This window comes from Phytophthora infestans, genomic scaffold (genome assembly GCF_000142945.1).
Source record: "Phytophthora infestans T30-4 supercont1.13 genomic scaffold, whole genome shotgun sequence".
NCBI lineage: Eukaryota > Oomycota > Peronosporomycetes > Peronosporales > Peronosporaceae > Phytophthora > Phytophthora infestans.
The window spans coordinates 1,447,063-1,469,067 of NW_003303746.1; the positions used below are offsets into that span (position 1 = coordinate 1,447,063).

Genomic DNA, 22,005 nt, shown 5'->3' on the forward strand with positions numbered 1-22,005 from the left:
ACGGCCTTCGAGTGCTCATCGAATTGAGTACCATAGTTCATGCCTCTATGAGGCATTTCTTGTATAAACGTTTCACTAACCAGCTGTAAATCCCAAGTGGCTAGTTGAAATCAGCAGAACACTGCTTAATCTAGGGTCGCATTTAACAGTATAACTATTGATGAAATCATTTACCTGACGTAGCAAAAATATGTGCATCAATACTATTGTATCTTGGTAAACGATTATTCTGTGATTCTCTTTCGGGAAATTAGAACACATTGCGGCGTTTGTGGAAGATTACATTTGCTGCTGACCATAAAATTATTGACCAATCGAATACGGCTTGAACCTATTTTATCGGTGAGAATTGTGAAGTTGTAATTGATAAAATCTGGTTGAGATTGCCAAGGCAACACTGCTACCGTGCGAAGAACTCCCATTTGAAACTCAAAAACTAGTATTCGAAAAATTGATAAAAGAACCTGGGAAGTGGAACTCAATATCTTGCAGCTTAGCCAACGAGCAGCCTCTGCTCTACACCCTGTAACACCGACTCAAAGCCCATATGCTTGAGGTTTGACAGTAGTTGGCACGTTCCCCCGACCAAATTCTGACGGTTCGGTAACTCGCAGCTGAAGTGGACGGTCATGTGCATGCACATCTTTACAAGAGTCACTCCCGGAGATAACTCACTCAAGACAAGCCAGTGTTTCTCCTCGAAATCGACACCACTAACGAGTGCCCCAAACGCTTCCAACATCTGATTTTCGCCAGAAAGAACGAGTACTTCCCGATGTGGGTCAGCGATGCGCTTGCCTGCGTAACAAAACTGGATCTTGACCGGGTAGCCTTCTTCTTCAAGCCCCAGAGTGAAAGCTTGAGATACATGTAAAGAGTATGTCATTGTAGTCTAATTCTAATCAAAACGATTGGATGATTCAGAATTGTGAATTTTTATCAACTTGCAGTGTACTTCTAATCAAAACGATTAGATAAGGAACTATCACAGGCTGTGATAAAGGAGTTACTTGGCCAAAGAGGTACAGTACAGTCACGGCTATACTGTAATAGGAGTCATTGAAGCTGTGACAAACGGAAGGTTGCACTACAGTAACCAAACGACTGCACCAAGAAACACGAATGGAACTCCTGGGAGCAGATCCAAGCAAAATAGCTCATATGTAGCAATGACATACTCCTTACATGTAACCCTTTCTGTCCCTCCCCCTAATGGATGACACGTGGTCAATGTACCAAGCCAACTGTCCAGAATCAGTGCGAGCAAAAACTCTCATGCGGTGGTAAGAGGCATGAGGGGTCTTACTAAGACCCCACAGTAACTCACGCCATCACTGATACGCACAAAAACTTTAGAAAACTACATTTCCAATAAAACTTAGTAAGGTTACCTTACTACCACTGGACCGCTGACTACTTCAAAATTAGCGCTACCGTGAATTATCATGGGTCTACATATGCTCGACGGTGAAGTGCTCGAGAACCTAACAGCGGCGTTGGCATTCTTTGACGACAATGACCATGAATACTGCAGTGATTCCAGTGGATCAGTTACCAATGAAAGCTATCGTATGGGTAGCTTGAACCAGCAGGGATCCTCGCCCGACGCGCGCGGTGTCAACTGGAACAAAACAGCATTGCACGCAAGCCCTAAAAAGAAGGCTCCAATCGGTTTTGGTGCTCGAGGTCCCCCGGACGTATCAAACGTACCCACGCATCCTCCAGTGCGAACACAACTCCCCAAGAGGAACCGATCTCGAGATCGACAGCGCGTTGAAATACTACAGCTACGTGCAGAGGCGGAATTACTACAGCAGCAACTTGCTGCGCTTGAGAAGAAGCAGCAAGAATATGAGGAAGCGACTTTCAAGATGGCAATTTCAGGACGGCAAAATGGTCTCCTCTTCGACGTGTGGAAGGGCTTAGCGATAAATTACCAAGCGTTACGGAGCGAAGCCGAAAATGAGAATCGACGACTTTGTGATATCTACGCACGTCATGCCACTTCAATTGATATGTTGAGAAGGCTTCTGCAGCTACAAGCACACATGAAGGTAAGGTACATATTCTTGTAGTCACCGAGTATCCCTTACAGCTTCCTAATATCCTTCTGCTGCAGAGCACACCCCGTTTCTCGCCGAGATACTCCATCCACTCTTATTTTGACCCAGCTATCGTGTCGATCGAAACTACAAAGCGACTCCACGGAGGTCTCGGACAACTATATAGGGAGACGGATCATGTACTCCTGTCAAATGGTCTCAGCGCCATCACTTCACCTAGCTCGCAAACGAACGTGAAATGGATCTCAGACACCATCTCGCACATTGAGTTCTTATACACTCGGATCATTCCGTTCGGGTACAAAGATGTTGGGAACTCCTTCTGGCATGAAATGACCAAGAACTATGTGGCGAGCGCAGTCCACCACGGTCAGGTAAGACTGCAAACCTTCATGAAATGGACACATGAGCTTAGCACTAATGTAACCTCTTTGCACGTCAGTCACCGCAGGAAGCCAAAGTGGCGGCGGTATCTCAAGCTTTCACTCTGGGGCTTGAAGAAGAAGGCTACCCGGTCAAGATCCAGTTTTGTTACGCAGGCAAGCGCATCGCTGACCCACATCGGGAAGTACTCGTTCTTTCTGGCGAAAATCAGATGTTGGAAGCGTTTGGGGCGGTCGTTAATGGGGTCGATTTCGAGGAGAAACACTGGCTTGTCTTGAGTGAGTTATCTCCGGGAGTGACTCTTGTAAAGGTGTGCATGCACATGACCGTCCACTTCAGCTGCGAGTTACCGAACCGTCAGAATTTGGTCGGTGGAACGTGCCAACTACTGTCAAACCTCAAGCATATGGGCTTTGAGTCGGTGTTACAGGGTGTAGAGCAGAGGCTGCTCGTTGGCTAAGCTGCAAGATATTGAGTTCCACTTTCCAGGTTCTTTTATCAATCTTTCGATCATTAGTTTTTGAGTTTCAAATGGGAGTTCTTCGCGTTGCCTTGGCAATAATTACAACTTCACAGGGTTGGTCAATTGTCACAGATAAAGTTCAAATTGCGTATTGGCTTTTCCGATTAAATAGTTTCAAGCCGTATTCGATTGGTCAATAATTTTATCCCCAATGAGCGAAAGAGAATCACAGAATAATCGCTTACCAAGATACAAAACTAGTTGATTTGATAGCTGGCGTGCACATATTTTTGCTACGTCAGGTAAAGGATGTCAAATGCGACTCTTGGGCTAGCAGTGTGTTTTTGATTTCAACTAGCCGCTTGGAACTTACAGCTGGTTAGTGAAACGTGTAAACTAGAAATGCCTCATAAATGTATGGACAGCCCACACCGATTTAAATCCAAGGTACTGTGTAGAACAAAACGCGTAATGTAACCTGGGTCATCACGGGTAAAAAAAATTATAACTTCAAAAACATGTTTCTCAATGATGAAGTGAGTTGTTGAGCAAAAAGTCGCGTATTGTACGCTATACAATGTGTGCGGGGAAAGGAAACAAACACTTGAGCGCGGCCGGTAGACACCAGCCATAAAAAGCTGATCTGATGAAAGGGGTCTTCTATGTTGTCTTACTTTCTGTTGCAGTATAGAAGCCTTTTTAAATCTAATGTGAAGAATTGCCCACTGCTACCGAGAATTCTTTAGGTGTATTGTGCAAGTTCGGTCACTGAGCAATACTTTCGCGTGCTTACAACTATTCGTCGCCGCTGATCAAAAGAAAAAAAAAGAAACAGTTGCAAAATGAATCTGCGGGGAGCCTAAGAAAAGCAATTTGTGCTGCCGACACAGCTTCTGTGGACCAGATAGATTTGCTAAGAAATTGTACTCGAAGAAAGAATGATTATCCTCACAAATTTATCCAGTGAATCTAGGCACAAGTTGTCGAGTGGTGCGTCCCAGTATCATTGATGAGGATTGATAGTTGATACAGACACCTGAAATACTTTTTATAAATTAAATTTTACCTATCAAAACTCGAAGAAAAAAAGAGGCCCAATTCGAAGAAAAAAATCTGTATTTGCATTCTTAGTGTAAGTCGCAGACGACCTAGTTCTACGAATACCAAAACACCCCTCAGTACGCTCATTTAAATACCTGCCACTCGACATCATAATAACCCTTGCCATATGATACCCGTGCTACTAATATTTTATTATTTAATGCCCCCCCTTTTATACTTGAGTAAGGGCTTTTGAATATTGCTTGTTCACGGAAGTAAGGATCAGCTCAACTCGGTATCATTCTCCTGCACTTATATCTTCTTCCACAGTTATTAATAGACAGCGTTGTGTCTGGTCGCCGCGATTTGAAAAATGTGGGACGTGTTGCTGAGAAGATAGGGAGGATGACTTCAAAAATAAATAATGAGGAAGGGTGATACTTTAGATTCGAAAGTATTGCCCTTCCTCGTTATTTATTGTTGAAATTTTCGATAATATCCGGAGCTATCCGCGGGCAACGCAGTCCGTTAGAAGACTACTGGCAGCAGTACGGGCTTTATGATAATCAAATATCCAGCCCCGCGACATGTCTGCAGATTGTACACAGGATTAATGTATTATCATACATACAGTAGACGTACTTCTTCACATGTACAGCATTGATCGTGATTCGTACTTTTAATTGTTTTGTGTTTCGAACTACATGTACCACGTGTGTCCTATGTGAAATGCATAAATGTTGGGATTGCCATTAGCCTGTTTATTAAAATAAATCATATGACAATTTGCCACGACGATCTCATTTCCACATTGGCTGCTGTTCCGACATCTTGCTCTGCACGCTGCTGTGTCAGTGTTGGCTCTTTGGACAGCCCGGACCACATACGTTGTGGCTTCAAATAACACGTTAGCGTACCCCACTAAGTCAGGAATTGGAATTTGGGTTGACCCTGATACACCTTAGGAAAAATACATTTACACCAGCCCCCGTGGTAGACAAAGGGATCTTGTAATGAGCGACGAGTTCAATGTGGCTAACCGCAGCTTCCGATCTGGTGACGATCATATGTGGACCTCTGTCGAAAAGCCCGACGGTGTCAATGGTGCACATCAGCTATACTCTCACAATATGACTTCGACGAAATGCGCCGGTAATGGGACGTTTTTTTTTTCTACGTCAAAACCATTGATGAAGTGAATGTCATCCGTACATACAAAATGTACACGCATCCCCCCAGTTTTGAAGACGTTAACTTCTGGTATCGCGGTACAGTCATGGAATAAGTTCTGCTACCAAGGTGAAGTGCGAGCCCAACTTCCAGGAGCAGAATCCGGCAATCAGATGTTGCTCTCGGGCCAAGTGGCAAAGTCAAGAGCGCTAAGTTCTATAATACCCGACGTGGCCCGGTATTTGCATGCTGGGTAACCTTGGTCGAGCCATTTTCTGTGCATCGAGGAATCGAATGTGGCCGTTATCCTATAATCGATGCGACTCCGCCGTCTTTGATCCAAGTTTTCAGCGTATTAGCGCATGCGATAGCAACCCCGGATACGGCCTCAATCCGAATCAAGGCCGCGGCGCACCTGAAATTGATGTGCTGGAAGGTGGCGGCTTGGTTATCTCGGATCGCTACAGGTTGCTCCAGGCATGCCCAATGACTATCGTCCGTCGATACACAACCGGAGACTACAGTTTCTGTATGTACACCAACAACTGTTTGGCACCTGGTGCCAACTACATCGACGTCCCAACATCATACTACGAGCAAGAGCGAGGCCCTCCGGAATGGAGCCAACAGTTTCTGCAAACAGAACGAAATCGACTGCTGTATCGACTAAGAAGGGAATCTCACGGAGAATTTATGCACCGTCGACAACTACCAGGTGGAATGGATTACGGGTAAGCACAGATACGTACGATGGATGCTAATGGAGCCCCGCTGTTCGAGGTCACGACTGAGTCGATTGTGAACGTCCCACAAAATTCGAAAAAGACGAACCGGTTGAGGAGCCTTTGTACGTGATTTTCAATGTTGTATTGTCGAGTTCGTGGAATACGACGCCACCAAACCCGGGTCAGGAGGAGTGTCGGCACGACGAACGCTATTTGCGACGCTTTCCCGATGTACATGAAAATCGACTACATGTACATCCGTCTGTACCTGGACTTGAGTCATGACCTCGAAGCCGATAACTACATGCAGTTTGGGTGCGATCCAGCAAGTCACCCGACGAAGGGCTGGATCGACTGTAATATTGATGAATACGAAGATAATGACAATAAGTGGGAGGTGGTAGCAGGAAAAGCATTTTGCGAGACTAACGACGATTGTACCATGGGGGGTACTTTGGGACGAGCGGCGTTAAAGACCGGAATATGTGTGAGATAGCGGTGCAAATGTATGTACCATTCCTGGTGTGGTCCTCGATGTACGACGGCCGTTTCTGGATCGAGTTCTTCTGGCCTGATGAGCAGGACATACGGATAACTGTTGTGGTTATCATATTTACCGTAGCTTCGGTTCACTTGGCGTCTAGATCCGCAAAACAAAATTTGAAGCAAAACCTGCAGCTCTGAAGATAGAACGGGATTCAAAGGAGAGAGCATCCACAGACAACATAACCAGCAACCGCGGCTCACATATTGCTGTATTGCCGACAGACAACTATAGCCAAAACTTTGTTTTAATATTTTTTCGCGATTAAATCCTTAAGTTGCATCGTTATATTGAAACGCCACCTCCTTCCGTGCTAATTTTGTAGCGGATGTCATGTGGTATTAGCATGCGCTCCTTCTTCTCGAAACGCAACGCTGGAACTCAAGCCCCGAAGCGAAAGAAGAAGGATGAAGTCTCTGCCGATGGAGTTCCGGTCGTCTTTAAAGGTGATGAAAGTCTAGTCCAGCTACACGCAGAAACAGCGGAACTGTTGAGACTCGTCAAGACGCCCGTAAAAACTCCAAAGAAAAACCCAAAAGTCGGTACTGGAACGTCGTCCAAAGAAGGTAAAACGCGCTTGACGATCGAAGTTCTAGATGATGACGACGAGGAGAACCAAGATGATACTAAGCCTAAGAACGATCAAGACCTTAAGTCACCACTAGGGCCAGCCAGTCCTATCGATCCAATTGATCCATCAGCATTTGATGCCGAAGAAACGCGGATTCGTCAAGCCAAAGACACGTTCTACCCAGATATGAGACCGTCAAAACACAGCGTCGAATGGCAGAAGGGCGCCTTCCAACGAGAACAGAATCGACAGGAGGATATTGACAATGGAGAGCGTCGCAGAACGGAGCAAACCATCCGAAACAAACAACGGAAACGTGATCAACCGCTCGAGAACCGACTGGAAACTAGTGCCACGCTGATTCAAGCGCAGTCTCGAGGGTTTCTGTGTCGTCGAAGGTGGCGCGACCACCACAAAGCTACTGTGGTTGCGAATTCTAACAACGTGGAGTCTGAGGGGGATCAGTGGCATGAGGTGCGTGATGTCGAGCGTGGCGAGGTCTGGTACTATAACGCGACGACGGGGGTCAGTCAATGGGAACCTCCTGTAGGACAAATGTCCACTGGAATGTCAGCGTCTCGATCGCTTCCTGTGCTGAACTCAAGTGGTAGTACGAAGAAAAGTCTATCGCGAACCACCCAACTCTCTTCGTTAAAGGGGCCTGACGCTCTTCCTCCTCTTTCACCGTCGTGTTCCTCTGCAAGATCGACATCCAGTGATCAGGAACTGCAGCGGCGGATATCTGGCACTCGTCGGTCGATCGAAGCCAGGAAATCCATCAAATCTCCTCGAAATCTACCGGCGCTTCAGCCCGAATCGATCCCTTCGTCTCCAAATGTGTGGGAATGCGACTCGGTGCTCCCTTCAGAGCGTAGTCTCACTAGCGAGACTCAAGACAACGGTGACTATGCAGACAGCGACGTAGGCGATCCTGAGCCACTACTCGATAAAAGGCGGTCTCTGTCTCTTCATCTGGACGAGGAGCCAGAGGACCGACTTGCTAGTGACGACCCCACCAGCGACTGGCAGACTAACGACACACTCTTCCGTGCAGACGGCAGTAAGAACAGTAAGCTGCGCGATACAATCCGCACTGCTCTACACGTGTCCAAGTTCGACTCGATCTCTTCACTCATCGCTTCAAACGCTGTGCTACGACGTAAATCTGTTCGTGGTAAACGGTCTCGGAACCAATCTGGGGCTGCGATGCCAGGAACTCGTCGAAGAGAGATCGTACTTGGCAAGCGTGAAGAGCCGGTATTCGTCGCTGTACTGGCCCGTGATCGAGACAAGAGAGTGAAAGGAGATCGGGGTAACCTGCAGTCCCCAGCACGATCGAGTACTCGAAGCAAAGCCAAGACGGCGAGACGGGCTCCACATATCCGTGACCTGGCAGACCCTGGTTTTCTCGAGGAAACAACGAGGACCACCTGCTCGCAACAGCAAGACACTGCGTTGGATCCAGAGTCCAGAGACGCTGCTCGCCAAGAAGCTGTACGAGTGTGCTTCAACTGCTGGAGTGCCAGCAATGGACGTCACTGTGACTTACACGAAGACCCGAGAGATGCAACTAGAAAAGTTCGCTCAGCTGAGAGCGCCCTCATGTGTGCGAACTGGGAACTGGACCAGCTGCGTCGGAAATACCGAGCGGAAGAGATCCAGGAAATCTTCATGAAGCAACGAGCAAGTCTGCGTTACGACCGCAAGTTAAAGCAATACGTGACTGTAATCGAGTGTCGACATCCTATCTACCGAGCACTAGACCAGCTGTCGACTGCTTGGAACAAGACCATGCGTCGTAAACTCCACACTCGCTCCTGGTTCCGATCATTCCTCGAACAGATACGAACGGGTCGCTTACCTCGAGCACTGCGAGGTGGCAAGGATTCCACCCGACCCCCGTCGTTCTTCAAGCTCAAAAACACACTTCAGAATGCTCAATGGGTCTCCAAGTACTCGGAAAGTGTAGCGAACTTCCACCCGAAAGCTCCTGTGACTGCCAAAGACCGTACGGGTACCCACCCAGTTCCTCTTCACGACGTCATTATGATTCAACCGGCTAAGCCGCAACTACGCAACTGGATCCTCGTGACGGAGTACACGACACCTACAGCTCTGTACAAGCCTCGAGTCTACGAGTTGCCACCTCCACGTTGTGTTCCTATGCCTGTCCCGACCTTCCTAGAACGCTTACCACTCCCCGTCCCGAACGTCCACTTGGACGCAGGCCATAGTGCTAGTTGGCTAGAGAGGTTATCAGCGCGTCTGGCTATCGCTGCTCTACAGAAGGCTGCGCTTCAGATCGGAGCGTGTAGTCCTCCCCATGGCTCGACCGATGCAAGACGAACCAAGCACGTGAGATCTCTGGTCGTGCTCTTCGCGACCTTCGCTCGGAAGCCTACACGGGGCAACATGGACGTCGGTGGCTTGTCCGCTCAACTGTTGATCCACATGCTCGTCACCACATACATCCCGGCGCAATTTGGTAACATTGTGGTGTTCGACAGACGTGCCGTAGCCCCCGCGCCATCACGTGACGAGAGCGTAACCTTCGTGTGTCTCGTCGTCGAGCCTCGTACCCCCGAGTACGTGTTTCGAGCGCTTCAACATGCTCTGAACGTCCGGAGACCTCCGTGTCTCGTCGTGGCTGCTCGAATCCACCTCGACGCAGCGCTCGACGCCCGTCGATTCCCCCCTAATCGTCCAGAACAAACAGGAGAGGAAGACGCCAACGGATTCCGGACGTATTGGCTCGTTGACCCCTTTGTTGTGGATGATGCCGTGTGCGGTGTACAGGTCGCTCCTTCAAGCGCGATCCTGGCTCCGAACGTGGCGTCGATGAACGCGACTGTAACCACACGCGTGGATCGAACGTACCCCTTCTGTGTGCCTACAACACGTGAGAATACGCCCGTGGAGTTCATCCACCTGCTCTGGATCGGCCAGTCCAGTCGAAACCAGCCTCAAGCCTTCACGACGCTCGGTAGGCAACAACCTGGCGACTTTATGAAGAACTCGAACCCGGACGGTGCTCTCGGAGCGTGCGCTAGTGTCGTATACCGCAGTTGGGCTTACATGCAGCATAGTCCGTACGACGAGTTCGTCACGGACGACGGCGTGGCGTACTGGTACGACCGCAACACGGGCGATACCTTTTGGACACGTCCCGTGCTACCCGTAGAGAAATTCCGAGGTAAAGACGGAGATATTGACGGTGTTGTCACGACCGGAGAAGGCGAAGTCGCCACACTTGGCGTCGGTCTAGCTACCACTGGAGACGCTGGGAAAGACGCACGGTATTCGCAGCAGAATCTTCGCAAGTATTTGGCCAAGAAGATGGAGGCTCCAGCAGACAAGGACCGGCGTGTTAAACTTGTGACTGCAAGTGCCAAGAAGCACGACATCGTCGTAGATGTCACCTCCAGAGCTCTGGGACGGATTGCTACTGACACGAACGAACTCACGCGTATCCAAGTGCCGCAGCTCTCCTTGAAGCGTCAACAACGCAGTAGCATTGCTGCCAGTCGAGTGTCCTCCGCGAGATCGACCAGGTCGAGTGTTCAGATGGCTGGGGACTCCACCCGCGAACTGGAAGACGCAACAGTGTCGCTGGACTGCAGTACCAAGCAGATGATTGACAGCATCACGCAAGCGCTCGGTGGAGTCGCTAAAGGAGCCAACGTCGACATGTTGCAGCTTGGCATCGGCCTTGGAATGGGTCTCGGTATGCGTGTCCAGCAGCAGACCAGTTCTCCTGCAAGAGCTGCACTAGCAGCACCCAAAGAACTCGCTCCAAAGCTCCAGAGCCACAACACTCAGGACTTCGATGAAGAGGAGGAAGAAGACGACGAACAAGCCGATTCCTCGAGGTCCATCGCTGCCTCTCTGCTGTCCTCACGAAGCGGCTATTCCGTGGCTGCATCGGTCGATATCTCGCCCACTCCGGACGACGTCGAGTTTGATGAAGGACCTCATGTAGGCAAGAAAACGCCAGGGTTTCAGACCCACCCACCGCCAGGAGAGGGAAAGTCCTGGGTGCGGAAGCCTGTGGACGCGTCTGGAGCGAGTCAAACCGCAGTCGAAGGCTTCGGGGGAGCCTTACACCAACGAGTAGCGTGTCTTCCTAGAGACTTTGTGGCAGCTGTAACCAGTACCAAAACGTGTCAAATGCAGGCCAACTACCTGCCCGTCATCAAGAACACGAACCAACCGACTAGTGTCGGCATTGTGCGGCCTCGTGGGGCTCTGGACGAGTGGCTGGCGATCGGATATTCGCCGTGGACAGCAGGACGCTCGGTCTTCAGCAAGCAGTTAATCGCAGACCTCACGCTGCGTCCAGAGCTCGTCCAAAGCGCCACAGACTCCGCTCCACCAGTAGCAGCCAGCGCAAAACCCGTCGTAGCCATCATCGAGAAACGCGACGCCGTCTCCCAAGCCGTGAAAGAATCTGAACAGCTCGAGACGCTCTTCAGTCTCTGTCGACACGGGAAATACGACGAGGTCGAGCTGCTGCTCAATAGTCCGGACTGGTCCCTCGGGATCGACGCTAAAGACTCGACGGGCAACACGCTGCTGTCTGTGGCCTGTCAGAACAACAACAAGCGCATCGCCAAGCTCTGTCTGCGTCGTGGAGCGGACCTCAACACGCAGAACTTGAACGGCCAATCGCTGCTCCACTACTGCCACGAGTACGGCTTCCACGACTTGATGGAGTATCTGATGGACAAAGGGGCTCGAGACGATCTGCTGAATGCCGACGGACTCACGTGCTACGAAGGTTTCAGTCAGGACGCTGTCGACGCCATCTAGACGCATAAATAACGTTAGATTGGTGGTAAGTAACCTTGAAGAGCTCTGCCGCGTGTATTTTAGCTGTTAAAGTAGTGCAGCATGTGCAGGAGAGCGGAGAAGCTCAGGTAGAAGCAGAAGATGAGGAAGCCGTAGCCTTTGCCGATCTGTTGAGTCTGCTCCAGGATGCGATTACTCTGAGGATTTATTGAGTGGAAAGTTAGTGAGTACTGGGCAGCGTACTTTTTAGAGTACAGCACGCACCTGAGTGACGTTGGACTTTGTCTCTTGCGCGTGGTGCTGGATGAGCTCAATGTCCGTTTGCTGCTCCATGATCTTGTCCGCGAATTGACCCATTAAGTTGGAAATCTCGGCCATCTTCGACTCCATTTTCCTGAAAATGGAAACAAAGAGTGAGTACGGCGATACCAACTCCCACAAATTATAACCACGAAGTACACACTTGGCATCCTCGAGGTTTTCCTGGAAGTGACGATGCAGCATCACATTCTCCACACGGAATCGACGATCTTCCTCCTCTGTGAACGCAAGATCGTCGCTTTGAGAGGCAAACACCGGCGCTTGCTGCTTGGTTAGCACCATAACGTTAAAGGTTAGAGCGATAACGGCAGTTATCAACCTCAATACTGCACATACCCGAGCTGTGGATGTGGGCTTTCGCACTTTCGAAGTGGCGCGCTGGCGGATTTCTGGCTTCACTTGGAATAATGGCGACGAAGGTGGAGACACGGGAGACGAGAGCGTCGGCACGGCAACAATCCTCGGAGAGATCTGTGTCTTCTTGCCCTGCTCGGTTCTCGTCCGCACGATCTTCTGTTCCAGCGCATCCAACTCCTGTCGATCGTCTTCAGGCAGCAAGCTACAGCATCCCAAACACCACAAACGAAGCTATTAGCATGCCTTATTTATTTAAATAATATTTTACTTGCGCGCTCACCGTGACGACAGCAGAAATGGCTGCTGGTATCTTTTCTTCTGCATCTGCTTCGCGCCGTCTGCAATACTCTTCAACCGCTGCAATGATCAATAAAAAATATTAAAACTTCTAAAATACTAAGAAAATAAATTAAAAGAAGACCTACCTCCAGCAAGTAGGCCACCACTTCTCGTTGATATTCTTCCACATGGGAGACAAGACCTTCACAGCGCTAGTCAGCTCCGTTTCTACTGTTGCCACTAAATAATCTTTAGACAAACTCACGTTGAGCTTCCACCGTCGCCTTAAGTGCGTCGATTCTGCTGCTGCAGTTCTTAATAAGCTCCACCAGGTCCTGATCCATATGCAGAATGAATATACTTTGTCCCGTATCATATTGAGCTAAAAGGGACACATTATTCCGACGTACTGCGTCCAGCTCGTCCTTGTCCTCCTCGCTCATACGGGACCCTTTCGTCCGGACGAAGCACTTGGACAGCAGATACTTTGGCTTCACACGACGCAGCAGCTTCTCTATCTCCAGTAAGCTGCCCAACTAAAATGTAATGACGATAATTTAGTTAGTAAAATAGGAAAATAACGAGTTTGGCATCCGAAAAAAACTATTAATTTAATCGGAACAGAGGCGAAATCGCTCTGAAATTTTGGTCTATCAACGCACCAAATCCATGGCTTCAATGGAGAAGGCATTAGGGCGTCTTGACGACACGCAGGGCCGCGCTGGGGCAAGCTCTCGGAAGCGCGAGGTGACGTCCACGCGCATTCGTTGTTACGAACTGAGCAATGACACCTACGTTGGATTGGCTAAAAAGGTTACCGCTTGTTTTACTCCAATCAAAATCAGGAAAATCAAATGTATCCATTCTTTCAAAAGGAAGTCCATGTTTTTATTATTAATAAATTTGCTAAGGATTAACGTGCTATTACTTTTCTGTGAGCTGTCGAAAGCCCTTCCACCACTTAGGAGCCATAAATTCACCCTCTTGTGTCTTTCCTTCGGTCTCCATGACCTTGAGCACGACTTTGGTGGGTCCGTCTTCCCAGATCTGGTTAGCAGTGGAGAGTTTGGACCTTGCCACATCCCATTTCCCTGCGAAATAGGCGCCGATACCTTCATGAAAATTCGAAAAGAAGGCGCTCGGAATGCCTTCCTGGAGCGATTTGAAGATGGGGTCAACGCCGAACTCGACCGGTTTTTGCCTCCCTTCCTCGCTGATCTCTGGCTTGACCCCTTCTGAAGGATACCGTCCGATGTCGAACGTCCATAAATCCATGGGGATCTCGCTGCCTTTTACAGCCACGCGGTCGATTTTACGACAGAATCGACGCGCCTCAATTGACAATTCGTCCACGAACCACTCCGAGAGAAGCATCGGGACATCGAATTGACCGGTCGCGGCCTCGAGACGCGCCGCCATGTTGACGTTTGGAGACAGATACGACGCGTCGATCTTGAATCTCGAGCCAATCGCGCCTTCAATCGCCCAGCCGATGTGCAGTCCGAAGCCTAAATGTACCTCGAAGCTGTCAAAGGCAGCGATTAGCTTGGTGTTCGTGCAGTACTTGTGCAAAGTACCGTGGTGGTTGGCGTTGTGAATATCGACACGCATCTTCAGTACAGCAGTCAGGGCGCTGTCCACAAGTTCCGTCGGTCCGACACGTCGTACTACTGTGCCCGATCCAACGCTCTTTATGTAGATACCGTCGCGTTTCCTCGCCTTATCAGCCGGCAGCATGCGAGGTTTATCGGCAGGGTCACGCGGGTCGCGCATCCCAGGCAAAGAGCCGTCGCAGATCTTCCACGCCAACAGGAAAGCCGAGCCAATGTTCTTGTTCGCTGCGCCATGGAAAACCTTCGCGTCGCCGTGTACAATCTCGGCGATTGTGTTGATGTACGTGATGACGTCCTCTTCTAAGATACTACACGTTTCGGTAAAGTGTTCGATGATACCGAAGCCAAAGACCGACGTGATCTTCTTGCCAGGGATCATCACGTCGAAGTCGCCAGCTCCGCCCATGTTCTTCGCGATGATTTCTGTACCGGCAGCACCGAAGCCTACCTGTAGTAATCGACCGATCTTGCTGAGTGTATCTTCGAGCATTTTGGTCTCGTAGTCCGTGCCGTTGGGTGCGTCTTCTTCGTATTCCTCGCGTTTGGCTTCAGTCGAGCCGAGAGGGTTCTGAGCGAGTTGTGTTACCAGACGCATCATGCGCTCAATCGGACCAATAACCATCGACTCGGCGTCTTTCGTCAGCACGAAGATGGATACAGCGAAGCAGATCATCACGACGATCGTCTTGCCGATGTTCAAGTTGGCTGCGTTCTGTGTATACGACGAGATGTCGAACGTGACAGCGGAATGGCAGCGACTCATGCCACTAGCGGCGTCGCAGTCGACACACATGTCGTTGACATAACACCCCAGATTGTCCACTGTCGTGATCTCGGTGGTGCGATACTTTTCCGTTGGATTGTCCACGAGATATAAGGCAGACCACCCGGTTTTCGGGTTCTTGGAACGTGTTTGATTCGACCCAAAGTGCCAGTCGCTTCCGTCACTATTCAGCGACTGGAACTTGACTGCCTGTAGCCATGTTTTCAGCACAGCATTGTCGATACTGGAGAGTTCCATCTGCACGATCAGGCCGTTGGAATCGCGTACGTATTCGTTCACCAGACTCCGCATATGCGCCAGAGTGATCGATCCAGTCTTGTTGTAGTCCTGCGTGTAGCGATGCAGCCGCTCGAACTGCGACGTCTGGAAATCGTCCTGTGTCAAGTCCACTGTGCCGTCGATGATCGGAGACACGATGATGATCAGCAGCACTAGCACGATCAGTCTCCGCGTCGTCTTCTCCGTCAGCACTTTGCCGATCTTGGACGGCTCCGAGATCTCGATCTTCTTGGTCTCGCCGTTCTTGTTCTTCTTGACGACACGTAAGATACGTAACATTCGGAACAATCGCACCAGTCGCACTATTCGGCCTGCCTTCGTTCCTGCTCGAGACGCGCGACCTGCTTTGAGTGCGGCCGCTTGCGACGCGCTCGTCGAGTTGGACGTCCCGACGACTTTGGACCAGATCCAGTCGACGTCCGGGATCACAGACAGCGTCGAGATCAAGTCCATGTAGAAGGAGAAGCCTCGGCCGTGGTTCCAGTAGTTTGGACGACTGTATACGTTACAGCACAGCTCAATGGAGAAGAAGATGAAGAGTGCAAACAGCACGTTGTACACGTGGTCGTCGGCACTTTTCGGGAAGAAACTCACCCGGAAGTCGTCGCCAAAGAGCGCAAAGATGGTGCAAGCAGTCATGAAGGAGCTGATGTACTGGTTCTCGACAAACGCCATCACCTGTTGCTGTCGTGTCGGTGGCGGCGGAGGCATCACATCCTCGGGCGCCACTTTGTTCAAGCTTCGGTTGGATGGGAAATGCGATAACGTCATGGCGTGTTTGAGCACGCGTTTGGGTCCACCGCCATCGTCTGACGCTGCGCCACTAGAGGAGAGACCACTGCCCGCCTGCTTGACGGGGATCCCCTGCTGGCTGCTCGACGACAGAGTCGGCATCTGCGGTCCCGTGCGCTTGGTTTGGCCCTCTATCGGCTCCTCTTTATCCGTTGGTACCACCACCGATGCCTCGTTCTTTCGGCGTTGTCGTGACGCCACCGTTGCTCAGTCCCCAGCCGCGTATTGCGTTGCGAGGGGTGCGTCCGTCCTGACAAAAAGGTCGAATTGGTAAGCGGCACAATTACTTGACTGGATGGATACCTTGAATCGCGTCCGACGCAGCGACAATTCGTGACGCTAGCGGGAATTCTGCGGGGCTGCAACTACAAACGTCAAAAGTGCCGACATTGCCCTGGACCAGCACATCGCACGTGCATCTCGAATTAGACGAGCTCAGCCCTCGCAGAAACAAAAACCACCGCATCGTGACGATGAAACTGCTGCCAGGCGACTGGAGCTTGCAACGTCGCTATTCTCGGGGCGAATTCCAAGCGCCGACAAGCTCTCGATGACCTGGTTGAACCACACGGAATCGAATCGCAATCATCGCCACGCAACGGAATTCGACTTCAAGCTCTCAAGATTTAATTTCCACCATCTCTGCATTGCTCCTAAGGCCACAAAAGTTAACAGAGTCAATTCTCACTGGTAACGAGTCGAACGCAGTACACTCCGAACATCCAGCCCTTGTTGTCTGCCTGTTACAAGTTGTGTCTTCGTTGCGTCGGCATATCGTAAGCTTCGTGCAGTACATTTGTTCCTCCTATTGCTGCTCTACGCTCGCTTCTTACTGCAGCTTGTGCTTGATGAAAGCGAACAAGTAGCGCCAGAACTCTTTGGCTGCCACCTTGTCCAGATGCCGCTTGTCCGGGTGGATCTATCGTACACAACACTAATTAGCCGCCGCGCAGTAAACCCACATACAGTGACTCGGTGTCCTCTTACCATAAGCACCTTGACATCCCACTGTTTAATTTCTGGGTTCAGCTGCGATCCCTGGTTGTAGATGTGGACTCCACACACTGCAGAAAACACCAGCAACAGCTCGTGAGTAAGCCACGATAAATGGGAAGCCAAGTACTACGCGAGACTGTTAGTTACCTTTCTTGAACACTTCGAGCGGGAATTTCCACTTCCAGCCCTTGAACTGCCACGACTGCCCCGACACAATGACGCCTACAACCGAGCGCCTAAACAGCAGAATCAATAGCCATTAGTGCGTCGTCCTACCACACACGTATCAAAACCCCACGCACCAGTCCTTGTCCCTGAACCGGTTGACCGTGTCCACGACCTTGAACGTGTACACGTGCCCGTCTTCCTCGTGCGTAATCATCATCGACTGCTGCTTACGCTGTCCCTCCGACTTCTTCTGCATGTTGGACACGTACACTCCGTCCTCCAGAAAGTCCTTGGCGTTCAGCATGGTGAACAAGTCCGAGAAACCAGCAGGGACCACAATGATGGGCGTACCCAAGATCTTCTCCTTGACGAGTCTGTGCAGAGGCAGCTGCTCCTTTCTGACCGTCGTGGTAGCCAGCAGCGCCGAGGCCTTACTGGCCTTCTCGATCTTCTCCTTAGTCTCAGCATTTACGAGCTCCAGCGTCTTGACCACGTTCTCGAACTTGGTCTTGTGTGCGTCCAGCACCGTCGTGCGTGTCCTGTTGACGTATTCTCGGTCTGTTATCCTCTTCATCTGCTCGTCTTGTTTGAGCTCCTGCGGGCTTTTATGGCCCTCTCCGTGTTTATGACGATGATTCTCCTTTTCTTGCGCGAGTTTCCGCTTCTTAGCGGCTCGAGCCTCGTCCTCGGGCTCTCTGGTCTTCTTTGCGGCGGGTTTCCTATCCTTATCGCCCGAAGCGGCCGTAGGTTTCCCACTTGCGTCCAGAATCTGAGGACTACTGTCGATGTCTCCCTTGAGGAACGCCACGAGCTCCTTCTTGTCCACTGTGGACACCATGGCTGCCTTGTCTTCACGGCACTTAAGTACATAGTCACTGAATGACAAGTCGGCGTGCTTGAAGCACGTGTGTACGGCCAACAGGTCGTAGCTCTTGTCCAGTTTCTTCGAGTGGTAGGCCGTGGGCGCGTGCTTAGGCAGCCGTCGCAGCTCCGAGCCAGACGCATCGCGGAATACGAGGTTCTCGCCCTCCACCTCTACGGGTTTGCCCGCGATCAGGTGGGCACGAAGCGCGCGCAGCGCCCCCAACGGTGTGTCCTCCTTGGACGCCATCGTGATCAGTGCGGAGGTGAGGGGATGTATGTTGCGTACACTAACTAGATGAGAAAGATGCAAAATAGTGTGATTGACATAAATATTGTTGATAGAATACACTCCCTCACTTTGAGACGATGGCGACGCTGACGCCGCATGTGCTGCTGTACTTCGATGTGAACAAGGTTGGCAGCCTTCCTATCCACTTATTGCTGACTTGGAGATCATTGAATAGTTTTTCATCGTGCTGACCGAACTGCGCGTTGCCCTGCTGCTGCCAGACGATGATTATGCACGATCCAGTGCAGGGGAAGACTCTACCGAACATTGTGAACGATCTGCTGACGGAACGGGCCTTGGGTCGCGTGATCGACGAGGGTAGTGATGATTCCAAGTGGTTATGGAATGGAGAGAAAGTGTTGGACCTGCCTTCTTTTGACGCTCCAAGGGAAGACGGTCTAGTGTCGTATGGTGCATTTCTAAGAGCCAAGGTGGGTTATTTTAGCTGCTGACGTTGCTGCCCTTGGGTACGTGAATTGGTAATTGTGACGCTGTTACGAGTGTAGTTTTCCTTATCAGGAGACCCCAAGATCGCCAAGGAGAATAAGCATACGAGGAAGGTGCTACGTCAGGATTTCACGGCTACGGGGAACCCTGGAGAGGGGTTGAAAAGCGAGCATGAAGAACTGCTGCAGCACTTGCTACTACCTCGCACGGAAGCGAGCGAAACGCAGCTGAAGGAATTGGGACTGGACGAGTCACCGCACTGCTTCATCGTGCCGGCGTTTTTCAGATTCTTGGAGCATTTGCAGCAGAACGAGGTCAAGTTCAATCTCATCTTCAGAACTTTTGGCGACGACTTGCGTCGTGTGGCACAAGAGTTTAACTACTTTTGTGAAGGACGTCACCCATGCTTCCCGTTGGCTAAGCCTATGGATGGATCAGATGGAGGAATCGATCGACGGATTCATCTTGATGAAATATTGGACGGGGAAATGCCTCGATTCGGAACTTTTTTGCGCGCCGAGGGCACTACAGCTTTGGTAATGGGCACCTTCGAACAGCCCACAACAGTCAGTGATGCTGAGCCCCTTGAGTTTTACTCTACCCAAAGAGAAACCGTAAGGGTAGTGCAAGGACTACCTCAAATCCACCATCTTCTTACGCGACATTGGCGAGAATCGCAGGCGACGTTAGCTCTACGTGACTTCTACCCGCACTGGTTCCGCAATAAAGAAGATGCCTCCGCGGGAAAGCTTTTGGTGGTCGACCCTACGGATCTTGCTGACGGTGTTCACGCAATGTTCTTTGACGATAACATATTGCCGCACGACGCACATATTGTCGACGCTCGATTTGCACACAATGATTCCGCGCTGTCATTTGAAGAAACGCGAGAGCTGCACTTGATGCGCGTCGAGCCGCTTGACGTCATCCAGAGGGAAACGTATTTCATCGATCGCTTTGAAGCTTCTTTGCAGAGACGCACTACATGTAGTAGTATCCGAGAGCTATCGTGATCCTTGTTTACATGTTAATTAAGGAAAGAGCCCCATGATACTGTAACTACTGTAGTAACTTCGAACCTTTTTACATACCGGTATTACGGAGCTATTAACCACCTAAAAGTAAATGAGATCTGAATAAGTGAATTCAATGTACTACATGTAGTACATTGTACTACTGTAGTACTTCAGTAACACACTACATCTTTTTTGGCTGACTTACTACAGAAAATAAGGAATCGGTTGTGTGCAATGTTAGCCTTTTTATTATGGTCTCGCACCCAACTCGTTTGATCGCGTCGAATCCACAAACTACTAAGGTTACTTAGCGCCTTTGTTCTCGACCGATGCTTTCTTCATTGCTCTCAAAAAAAGCGTCACCCAACCAAGCTCGCGTCGTACATACCGTCATATACGTCGTCAAAGCTCAAGAGCATGTTCTGATAAGTGAGCGGTACATTCCAGTTTTAAAGACTGACGACATCTCGTCTTCAACGTTGTGTCCCCCTTGTCCAAGCGCCAATCAAGCGAGATAGAAATTACCATTTGGAAATTCCGCGTCGGACGATGGACGACATTAAAATATGCCAATTCCCTCTGTACAAGAATTACCTTGAACGATGATCGCGATCGCCATTTCGTTTACCCCTGCGACTGCTGCTAGGACTCCGACTACGACTGCGTCTGTCGCGATCCCGGCAACGACTCCGGCTTCGGCGTCGTCGTTCGTGTCTTTCACGGTGTCGATCCTTGCCACGCTCGCGGCTGGGACTCGTTCGCTTGTATCGAGCTGAGTCGCTTTCCCTGCGCGCCGATCGCCTTCGATCTTGACTACGGCTTCGTGTGCGGTCATCACGCCCAGAGGCTGGTTTAGATCGACGCGACGACGCCGCTTCCTCTTCCTCCACGAGTTTAAACTCATCCGCACCGCGTGACTTCAATCTCAAGTCACCACCCAATTCACGGCGTCCTCCGCCGTTCCTACTACCACGCCCTCCTTTCCTGTTATCGGCGTACGTATCGCCGTCACGCTTGCTCGTCTTCTCCCACGGCCGTCGCTTGACTTTATTCCACAGCTTGGACACCGATTGGCTGAAATCCACCTTGATCCGTCGATCGTCCAGCAGCACATTGTTCATCTTAAAGTACGCTTCTTCGCAATGTCTACGGTCGGTGAACTCGACAAACGCAAAGCACAGCGAGTCCCCTGTCTTCTGATCTCGAATCACCTCCGACTTGCACGGACCGAACCTGCAGAACGCCATATCTAGATCTGCGCTCTCCGTCACGGGGTTCAGTTTACACACAAAGAGAACTTCCTCCGGCGGCCTGACGTCTGCATCTGGCAAGTCGCCGATCATCTCGAGGACTACAGCACGGGACTTGGCCTCCTTCTCTCGTACGGCCTTCTCGATCTCCTGCTCCGTTCTGCCTTCATTCTCGTCCAGCTTCTCGTCAGCTGCAAGTCTCGGCTCCACTTGTTCCTCTTCGGGTCTCTCCCGAGTGGGCGACGACGGAGGGATCAGCTCGTCCAGCCCTTTAGGGTCCGGGAACGGGTCGTCCAGCACGTACGTGTGCTTGATCCTGACATCCTGGTACGGTCTGTAGTCCTTGTCCACAAATAACGCGTTGATTTTGTCCAATACGTCCATGCCTTCTGCCACTTCGCCAAAAATAGAATGTTGCTCATCCAGATATGCCATATCTTCGGCCCTTGTGGTGATGTAAAACTGGGACGCGTTCTGATTGGCTGAAGCCGAAGCCATCCCTAACAGTCCGCTGCGGTCTTCATGGGACCTCCCCTTTGTTTTTGGCAGTTCGTCCTCAAAATACCTGGCTTGAGCACCATAGAGTTTGCCATAAATAGAGTCCCCGCCAGTCCCAGTGGCTGTGGGGTCCCCTGCCTGCACCATAAAGTTCTCTTGCACATTGAAAAACAGGCAGCCGTGATAGTACTTGGTCTTGCACAGCTTGAGGAAGTTGGTGCACGCCAGCGGACAGTCCTCCACGAACAAGTCCAGCACCAGCGCTCCCAGCGTCGTCTCCACCAGCACCGACATCTCGCACTG

General features: G+C 50.6%; 6 protein-coding genes across 6 annotated transcripts; 2 read left to right on the forward strand and 4 right to left on the reverse strand.

Annotated features, from left to right (window-relative positions):
- Positions 1 to 6,736: 6,736 nt before the first annotated feature.
- On the forward strand, positions 6,737 to 11,770 carry PITG_08363 (uncharacterized protein; the record flags this gene model as incomplete). Its single annotated transcript, XM_002903707.1, has 8 exons — positions 6,737 to 7,518; positions 7,573 to 8,363; positions 8,436 to 10,216; positions 10,268 to 10,369; positions 10,445 to 10,469; positions 10,566 to 10,693; positions 10,796 to 11,305; positions 11,375 to 11,770. 8 exons carry the CDS (start codon positions 6,737 to 6,739, stop codon positions 11,768 to 11,770), a joined length of 4,515 nt encoding a protein of 1,504 aa, XP_002903753.1.
- A 289-nt stretch (positions 11,771 to 12,059) lies between these two features.
- On the reverse strand, positions 12,060 to 13,483 carry PITG_08364 (uncharacterized protein; the record flags this gene model as incomplete). The annotated part of the gene is made up of 8 exons (XM_002903708.1): positions 12,060 to 12,143; positions 12,179 to 12,334; positions 12,407 to 12,629; positions 12,708 to 12,784; positions 12,853 to 12,908; positions 12,972 to 13,041; positions 13,117 to 13,242; positions 13,369 to 13,483. 8 exons carry the CDS (start codon positions 13,375 to 13,377, stop codon positions 12,060 to 12,062), a joined length of 801 nt encoding a protein of 266 aa, XP_002903754.1.
- Positions 13,484 to 13,630: 147 nt separating this feature from the next.
- On the reverse strand, positions 13,631 to 16,276 carry PITG_08365 (Voltage-gated Ion Channel (VIC) Superfamily; the record flags this gene model as incomplete). The annotated part of the gene is made up of 1 exon (XM_002903709.1): positions 13,631 to 16,276. One exon carries the CDS (start codon positions 16,274 to 16,276, stop codon positions 13,631 to 13,633), a length of 2,646 nt encoding a protein of 881 aa, XP_002903755.1.
- Positions 16,277 to 16,884: 608 nt separating this feature from the next.
- PITG_08366 (parafibromin-like protein) lies at positions 16,885 to 18,480 on the reverse strand (the record flags this gene model as incomplete). Its single annotated transcript, XM_002903710.1, has 4 exons — positions 16,885 to 17,093; positions 17,162 to 17,238; positions 17,318 to 17,406; positions 17,473 to 18,480. 4 exons carry the CDS (start codon positions 18,447 to 18,449, stop codon positions 17,004 to 17,006), a joined length of 1,233 nt encoding a protein of 410 aa, XP_002903756.1.
- An 88-nt stretch (positions 18,481 to 18,568) lies between these two features.
- Positions 18,569 to 19,997, forward strand: PITG_08367 (uncharacterized protein; the record flags this gene model as incomplete). Its single annotated transcript, XM_002903711.1, has 3 exons — positions 18,569 to 18,616; positions 18,713 to 18,922; positions 18,998 to 19,997. The coding sequence occupies 3 exons, from the start codon at positions 18,569 to 18,571 to the stop codon at positions 19,949 to 19,951; spliced, it is 1,212 nt and encodes a 403-aa protein (XP_002903757.1).
- Positions 19,998 to 20,376: 379 nt separating this feature from the next.
- On the reverse strand, positions 20,377 to 21,996 carry PITG_08368 (peptidyl-prolyl cis-trans isomerase-like protein; the record flags this gene model as incomplete). The annotated part of the gene is made up of 1 exon (XM_002903712.1): positions 20,377 to 21,996. One exon carries the CDS (start codon positions 21,994 to 21,996, stop codon positions 20,545 to 20,547), a length of 1,452 nt encoding a protein of 483 aa, XP_002903758.1.
- Positions 21,997 to 22,005: the final 9 nt, after the last annotated feature.